This window comes from Haliotis cracherodii, unplaced genomic scaffold (assembly GCF_022045235.1).
Source record: "Haliotis cracherodii isolate W230 unplaced genomic scaffold, xgHalCrac1.p SCAF_14, whole genome shotgun sequence".
In the NCBI taxonomy this organism is placed as follows: domain Eukaryota; kingdom Metazoa; phylum Mollusca; class Gastropoda; order Lepetellida; family Haliotidae; genus Haliotis; species Haliotis cracherodii.
In genome coordinates, this window is record NW_027266269.1 from 3,616,120 (window position 1) to 3,625,236 (window position 9,117).

General features: G+C 39.4%; 1 protein-coding gene across 1 annotated transcript; it reads right to left on the bottom strand.

The window, feature by feature from the left end:
* Positions 1 to 215: 215 nt before the first annotated feature.
* On the bottom strand, positions 216 to 8,545 carry LOC139460949 (uncharacterized). The gene is made up of 6 exons (XM_071242423.1): positions 8,492 to 8,545; positions 4,221 to 4,370; positions 3,897 to 3,998; positions 3,435 to 3,600; positions 2,289 to 2,318; positions 216 to 301 (listed from the first exon to the last, which is right to left on the bottom strand). The coding sequence occupies exons 1-6, from the start codon at positions 8,543 to 8,545 to the stop codon at positions 216 to 218; spliced, it is 588 nt and encodes a 195-aa protein (XP_071098524.1).
* Between the last annotated feature and the right edge of the window lie 572 nt (positions 8,546 to 9,117).

Genomic DNA, 9,117 nt, shown 5'->3' on the forward strand with positions numbered 1-9,117 from the left:
CATGCAGTACTTGGACATAAATTGGGGTTTAGTCGGCAAGTATATACTTGGAAATGAGTTGGATATACTATTATGAAAAGGATGTGACAATATCAGCTGTATTAATCAGATGCCCTAATATAGTATTGTCCGTATCTGTATACAGGAACACAAACGACAATATCTACATGGCATGTAATAAGGCTTTATTACAAGATGGACTGTGTGTACAGTAATTATCTACCGACGGCAGCACACCCAAAACAGAGAAAGCACCAGCCTCCCCTCTTGGTCAGCCTGGGCACGCTTGATAGAGAATTGTCTGAGAAAGAAAGTAACAGAAGTAACTGGCACATATCATTTGTTTCAATGTTTGTGGAAGACGTATGCCTTGCCTGGTACTTGAGTGATGCGTTTAGGTTTTATTGGTGTGCTTATCGTGTAGATATCATTTATGCATCTCTTTGTCTCAGTACCTACATCTCTGTAGCTGTTATACAGTACTCTGGTAATATATGTTATGTACTACCGATGGAACGGTTACATTTTGCATCTTACCACAAAGAGGCCAATGTTGTTAACTTCAAGAACACATGGCTACTATATGATTAAGTTAAGAAATTGTCAGTATGTCTGAGTCATGGCTACACATCTATTCCTTGATGGTTGGTTGGTTAAAGCCACACCAGCTTTGTGACACGGGCCTATAAATAAACGATATGTGACGTCAGGTATCGATGACACACAACCTAACAAGTCACTGAGTCGCGTATTACGAACAGCAATTCTAACCCGGAATCCCAACTGGGCCAGTACATATGTACGTTGTACGACATGAAATAAGTGTTTGTCCTATGAATAAACCAGTCCACATGTGTGGAGACAATTCTTTGAAATTAACTTGTCTAGATATACAAAGGAACCCTATTTTATAAATTCTAAGTACAGAACCTTGTTTCCTGCATTAGCTACAAATCCTCTCACTTGGGAATGCTATCTCAGTCAATCAGCTACTAGATTCAAGTTAATGAGATATCACAGTTGATTTTCTTTCGTATACAATTGGCGAAAATAAATCATGAATAACGTATATTTAGAACATTGGCTCGTTTCTGCCGTTTCTTTGCTGAAGCTGACGGATCAAGGGACATTCCACGCACAAGTATCTCCCGAAAAACTGACCTTCTGGGAAAATGTCCCCAAAACCAAGATGCCTTTGCATGTGTTTGTGGCGGGTACCACCGGTGGTGCAGGGTACGCTCACCGTTTCGCGGAGGCATGGTCTCATCACTATTTGAGAGTGATTCATAAACATATTGTCATGATATAGTTAGAATTGTACAATCGACTCTGATCTTAGAACAGATTCAGATTATAACCATATGCGCCAGATGCAAAAACAGAAAAAAACCACAAGATCCAGATAAGAATATGAATGTCCTGTTCCAACAATTTCTGTTATGATTACATGAAACAATAAGAGCCAAGGACACCCATTGCTTTGTCGCACCGATTCATTATCATTGACATACCTGGGAGAAGAGACACTATCACCACACTTACCATGAGACCGATACTTCACATCTGTAGAATTGAGTGAAATAACGTTCCTCCTATTCGTTGTGAAACCTAATGTATCGTTTGCTCAATTGTTGTAGTAAATAGTAACCTAATGTATCGTTTGCACAATTGTTATAGTAAATAGTAACCTAATGCATCCTTTGCTCAATTGTTACAATAATTAGTAACCTAATGCATCGTTTGCACAGTTGTGATAAATAGTAGCCTAATGTATCGTTTGCACAATTGTTATAATAGATAGTAACCTAATGTATCGTTTGCTCAATTGTTATGATAAATAGTAACCTTATGCATCGTTTGCACAATTGTTATAATAAATAGTAAAGTAATGTATCGTTTACACTATTGTTATAATAAATAGTGACCTAATGTATCGTTTGCTCAATTGTTATAATAAATAGTAACCTATTGCATCGTTTGCACAATTGTTATGATAAACAGTAACCTAATGCATCCTTTGCTCAATTGTTATGATAAATAGTAACCTAATGTATCGTTTGCTAAATTGTTATGATAAATAGTAACCTAATGCATCGTTTGCACAATTGTTGTGTTGTATTATAACCATAACTTTGAAAGAGTTTACGTGTGCCTATTGAGGTTATTACCGTGGGGAGAGCGACAGTACGATGAGCACAATGCATCCTACCACACATTCAACTGTTTACGATCAACTCCTGATTTGTATATGTCTTCTATATCACTTCCGGGTTTGATTGTAAACCTACCTCTTCCCCGCCTAGTCACTCTGGGGACATCTGAAATGACAGTAATGTGTCTGTGTTCAACATTTGTACTGTGTACAACATACACATACAGATAGCACAATCCTGATATCAAATGATAGTTATGTGTCTGTGTTCAACATTTGTACTGTGTACAACATACACATACAGATAGCACAATCCTGATATCAAATGACAGTAATGTATCTGTGTTCATCATGTATATTGTGTACAACATACACATACAGATAGAGTAATCCTGATATCAAATGACAGTTATGTATATGTGTTTAACATGTATACTGTGTACAACATACACATACGGATAGAGTAATCCTGATATCAAATGATAGTTATGTGTCTGTGTTCAACATTTGCACTGTGTACAACATACATATAACAAATCATACAGGGATTCATTTCATCTTTGGATAATATATACTCTAACAAAAATAGGTGAATATGAAATATAAATGTTAATAGCAAGTATTAGAACAAAGATAAGTGTTGACGATAAATATCCTATGCAAGAACAGTCATGTTTGTGAAACATATCACCGAAACCCATCCCATATTTTTCACTAGCCGCACGCAGTAGTGCCACACTCGTGCGTAGGATGTCATTCTTGATTTTGACACTTTCAAAGGACATTAATTGGAGATCACGTGGGCTGAATTTGGCCATACGCTGCAAGAGGAGTGGGACAAACTCCCTCAAATTGCAGTAAGGAGACTAATACGCAGTATGCCTCGTCGAATGAGTGTTTGACAAACTGTGGCGGTATTACACACTACTTGTCAAAAATCGTCAACTTTGGAATTTCACCCCTATTGTCCTTCATTTTCCTGTCATTGTCGGTTTTACCATCTACTGTAATACTTCAGTACCAGTTGTGTTCCCAATTTTCCTACAACTATTACAAGAAACTCATATTTCCGACTATCAGCTACTTTTGCTTTATAGTATATATATTCATGTGTCATTATGCATAGTATGGTTGCCCTATTGCAAATATGTTCAGTCCATCCAATCTGAACCCATGTTCAAACAGAGCAGTACCTCTGTATTTTGTAAGAAACATAAGGTTCCCATATATCAACTTTGATCTGCTAGTTCTGTGTTGTATCTAGAAGAAGAAAACTGCTTACCTGCAGCAGCCCGAATCACTTTGCCATCTTGGAGGACATACACCTTGCAACCGCTACAGAAGTTAGCGATCCTCTCGCCTACTCTCTGGGCGACTTCTTCAGTTGGTACTTCTGCTTTGGGAACGGCCCACTCTTCCGTGGCTTGGATCTTTGGTGCTCTGTCGCCCTGCATGATAGACATAGGATCACTGAGTGAATTCAGTCATGATGCAGTTCAATACAAAACATGATGTGAACACGATAGGAGCTATGCTGTTGAGTGAGTGAGAACGCAACAATACTTCAGTTCCATCACGGCATCTCAGAGATGATGCAGTTCCGACACGTTTACCACTATGCTGAAACCCACGTGCACGGATGTGGTGCTGACAAACGTAGAATTATTATCAGTGTGAATCTGCAATGGTAGAAAGTGACACACAACATATGTTTGAGTATGTATAAATTGTCAACACAACATACGTTTTTGATACCATCTACGACCTTCTTCATTTCGTCATATGTCTCGTCAGATGTTTTGACAAAACACGTTGCTTTCCCTACTCCTTTCATAGCCACCAAGCCCTGTAAATATACAGTCAAAGAAACATGTCAGTCAGTTATCAAAAATAACCATTGTTGTGTGTGTTGGAGTTCCACTTTCGTAACAATACTTTGAGTCATGTTGTTTCGTGGTCAGTAGCAAAGATTTTAACTTATTCATTATCATTATAACCAATTCCTTGCGCTACTTACAGCCCGGGCTTGATCACCGACCGAATAAATATGTATGAGCTGCACGTGTACCTTTGTGAAGTCATGGAAGTTGATCGTCTTCTTGAAGCAGGCGATAGGCGGGTCGGGAGTTCCTGGGTAGGTTAGCATACTCTTGTTGTGCAGTTCGATGCCCATGGGGACGATTTCCCCATCACCGGGTGTCACGGAGCCGTGAGCGTACTGGGATATATCGTACAGTGGCGATAACATATTTAGGTATAACATACGGTGGGGTGGACATACTGGGGTATAACATACAGTGGTATGAACATACTGGTGTATAACATACAATGGGATGAACATTCTGGGGTATAACATACAATGGGATGAACATACTGGTGTATAACATGCAATGGGATGAACATACTGGTGTATAACATACAATGGGATGAACATACTGGGCTACAACATGCAATGGGATGAACATACTGGGGTATAACATATAATGGGATGAACATACTGGTGTATAACATGCAATGGGATGAACATACTGGTGTATAACATGCAATGGGATGAACATACTGGGGTATAACATACAATGGGATGAACATACTGGTGTATAACATACAATGGGATGAACATACTGGGGTATAACATAGACTGGGATGAACATACTGGGGTATAACATGCAATGGGATGAACATACTGGGGTGTAAGAAATACTGGGGTGGACATACTAGGGTATAGCACACAGTTGGGTGAGCATACTGGGGTATAACATAGACTGGGATGAACATACTGGGATATAACATACAATGGGGTGGACATGCTGTGATACAACATACACTGGGAGGAACATACTGGGGTATAACATTCAGTGTAATGTACACACTGCGTACATAGAGTACATAGATCGTCTTGATCATATTATGTTAAAACATGGATTACCATGAACATATTGGAGTATAGCGTACATGTTAATGAACTTTCTGGAGTATAGCATAGATCGTCATGAACTAATGGGCTATTACACATACACATGGCGACAAAACAACCCATTCAAACAAAGTTAATTACTAAGAATATATTACTTTGGTGAAACAACACGTTAAAAAGTGCTCTTGATGAATACTACGTGTCGGGGAACATCGATGAATTAGTAGAAGTGAAATTTCCAGTTAATGATCAATTCCTCTTTGAACTTTAAAAAAACGAAAATAAGAAGTGAAACAATAACATTCTCCCCAAGACGTAAAAAAAGATGTTGATGAATAGGAGAAGAAGCTTGTGTTTGAGATTGGTGAATATGAATCTGTCTTTGGAAAATCAAGGATGATGAAAACGTACATTTGTAAATGACAGAAGCAGAAACCACAAGAGTAAGTAGGATTAAAGGATCATTTTCAAAATAAAACCAAGTGGTATGAAGAAGGTGAAAATAATATAGAATATTATTCTCAATTTCGAAAAACTAAATTAGTTGCATGAACATACTGGTGTATAACATTTAATGCCTTGAACATACAGTGTCATGAACAACAACATTTAGTGGCATGAACATACTGGAGTATAACATTTAATGCCTTGAACATACAGTGTCGTGAACAACAATATTTAGTGGCATGAACATGCTGCGGTATAACATTTAATGTCTTGAACATATTAGGATTTGGCATACAGTGACATGCACATATTTGGGTGTAAAATACATTGTAATGAACATCCTGGGGTGCAACATCCAATGTCTTACTAGAATTTAGCATACAGTGTCATGAACAATATAATTTAATGGCATAAACAACATTTAGTGGCATGAACATACTGGGGTATAACATTCAATGCCTTGATCATACAGTGTCGTGAACAACATTATTTAGTGGCATGAACATGCTGGGGTATAACATTTAATGCCTTGAACATACAGTGTCGTGAACAACAACATTTAGTGGCATGAACATACTGGAGTATAACATTTAATGCCTTGAACATACAATGTCGTGAACAACAACATTTAGTGGCATGAACATACTGGGGTATAACATTTAATGCCTTGAACATATTAGGATTTGGCATACAGTGACATGCACATATTTGGGTGTAAAATGCATTGTAATGAACATCCTGGGGTGCAACATCCAATGTCTTACTAGAATTTAGCATAGAGTGTCATGAACAATATAATTTAATGGCATAAACATACTGGGGTATAAAATACATTATGATAGATATATTGGGATTTAGCACTCAGTGTCATGAAAAACTGAGGTCTAGCATACAGTGTTATGAACATACTGGGATTTAGCATACCGTGTTATTAACACACTGGGATTTAGTACACAATGTAATAAACACACTGGATTTGCAGTGTCACGAACATTCTTGGTTTTAAAATACAGTGTCATGAACATACTGGGGTTTAGCATACAGTGTCATGAACATTACTGGTTTTAACATAAAGTGTCATGAACATACTGGGATTTAGCATACAGTGTCATGAACATTATTGGTTTTAACATACAGTGTCATGAACATACTGGGATTTAGCATACAGGGTCATGAACATGCTTTGGCTTAGCATACAGTATCAAGAACACACAATGTTTTAGCATACAGTGTCATGAACATATTTGGGTTTAACGTACAGTGTCATGAACATACTGGGGTTTAAAACACAGTGTCATGAACACATTGGTAAACTAAGCGACAAAAGAAAGTATAGGTTGGCAATTTGTAATGTTCCTAAAAACACTGATAACTAGTGGAAAGTGGGTATTGGGAATATGACTGCCCAGGAACAGGTACTAAAAAACACCTCAACCGAACGCTCGTGCGGTGACAAAAAAAGGGTGAAACAGGTTTCCCCCCTATGGCATACATTGCACGTGCATGTTAGTTGTATAAATGCGTTCGTATGCAGACTATAACCACACGTGATGAAATCACACAAAAGAAATGCCATGACTGTCACAGGAGCAGAGATAGAGAGAGAGCCATTGGTATGACCGAAATGAGGGCAACACAGGTCAAAATTGCCAGTAGGTTTGGTTATACACCATTGACAGTAGCCAAGCTGATTCAACGGTACAGGCAGACAGGGAGGCCACAGGACAGACCTAGAACCGGACGACCCCGAGTGACAACACCACTGGAAGAGGGTCAGAGACGGATCATTCACATGCGAAACAGATTCGTAACGGCAACGGCGACGGCGACGGCAGCAACTGCGTTGGGACATCCCATTAGCCAACGTACAGTACTGCGACGACTTCCTGCTGCTGGAATCTGAGCGTATCGTCATTTCCGAGGAATGGTACTGACTGCTCAAAATCGACGCCTGAGACTGCGATGGGCGAGGCAGGTTCGACGCTGTCAAGTAAGAAATTGGCGTCGAGTGCTGTTTACTGACGAAAGTCGGTTTAACTTGTTTCGAAATGACGGCAGAGAACGAGTTTATCAACGCAGAGGGGTCGTTTGGCTCCGGCGTGTATTAGAGAGGTCCATCCATTCGGCGGGGGAAGTGTCATAGTGTGTCATGGTGTGGGGCGGTATTTGTGGAGATCAGAAGATTGATTTGATGATTATACAGGGAAACCGGAACGCTGTACAGTACAGAGACCAAGTGTTGCAGCCAGTTGTGCTTCCGTTCTTTCAAAACCAACAGCAGGGGACATTGTTTCAACACAACAATGCCAGGCTCCATACTGCATGACTGACTCGGAACTTTTTAAACCAGCATAACGTTGACGTTTTGCCCTGGCCTGCCCACTCACCCGATATGAATCCTATTGAACATCTATGGGACGAGATTAGAGCACGCCATCAGCCTCCCGTCAACAGACAAGAATTGCAGCAGGCCCTGAGAGACGAGTGGCAACAGATTCCAGTCCACGTCATCTGAAGACTGACGTCATCGATGAGGCGGCGTATCACAGCATGCATTGAGGCAGCTGGAGGTCATACACGCTATTGAAGGCAACAACTGTGTCGACAATGAACTTGTAGTTTGTCTGACAATTTTGTGGTGACATTTCAGACAACTTTGGAAAATTAAATTTCTTACCCCACCATTGTTTTACCTTGAGCTTACATTACCTGTGATTGCACAATTTCATTCACACTGTGGTTGATCAATCATTTGTTACCCCTCCATAGATTATATTGTAATTCACAACAAAACCTCTTCGTGTTATTTTGTTTTGGATCATGGAACTCGACCTATACTTTCTTTTGCCGCCCAGTTTATTTAGCATACACTGTCAATAAGATTCTTGGGTTTAAGGTACAGTGTCATGAGCATGCTTGATTATACATTACAAGGATGATCACTGCAAATTAAGAAACCAGTTAAGTTAAGTGCTTACCTCCGTTGCTCCGGTCACACTCAGAAACAGTACGACGAGGATGACAGCAAACATGGTGGCTTGAAGGTCCAAGGGGAAATACTATTCATAAGTCTTTCATGTGTTCTTTGAATTGTGAACTGCATATTAAAACCTCTTTTTCACAATTTATTGTATCTGTTCTGTGTTGTTTGGTTGATTTGATCAGTTTCTCAGGACCTTTTCTGACGTTTACCTGTAACCTTGGTCAAATGTTACCTTGCACCAATGCTAAATTATACACATGCTATCTTGCAAAAATGTTACCTTGATCCCATTTTATCTTTCACCCTCGTCACCTTGTATCCACGTTACATTGCACCCATGCTACTTTGCACCAATTCCACATGGTACCAATATTATTTTGTACTTTTGAGCCTTGAACCAATGTCATATTGCACCAATGTTACGGTGTGCTAATGTTACCCTTGCACCCATGTTACATTGTACTCAGTTTACCTTGCACCCATGTTACATTGTACTCAGTTTACCTTGCACCCATGTTACATTGTACTCAGTTTACCTTGCCCCAAAGTTACATTGTACTCAGGTTACCTTGCACCCATATTACATTGTACTCAGGTTACCTTGCACCCATGTCACATTGT

Bases quoted from the DNA above. Each gene is read 5' to 3' on its own strand.
- LOC139460949 (XM_071242423.1), bottom strand. From the start codon at position 8,545: ATGTTTGCTGTCATCCTCGTCGTACTGTTTCTGAGTGTGACCGGAGCA. The intron at 3,999-4,220 runs GTACACGTGCAG...GTATATTTACAG, and splicing joins ACTTCCATGACTTCACAAAG to GGCTTGGTGGCTATGAAAGG. The intron at 3,601-3,896 runs GTATGTTGTGTT...TCTATCATGCAG, and splicing joins TCGTAGATGGTATCAAAAAC to GGCGACAGAGCACCAAAGAT.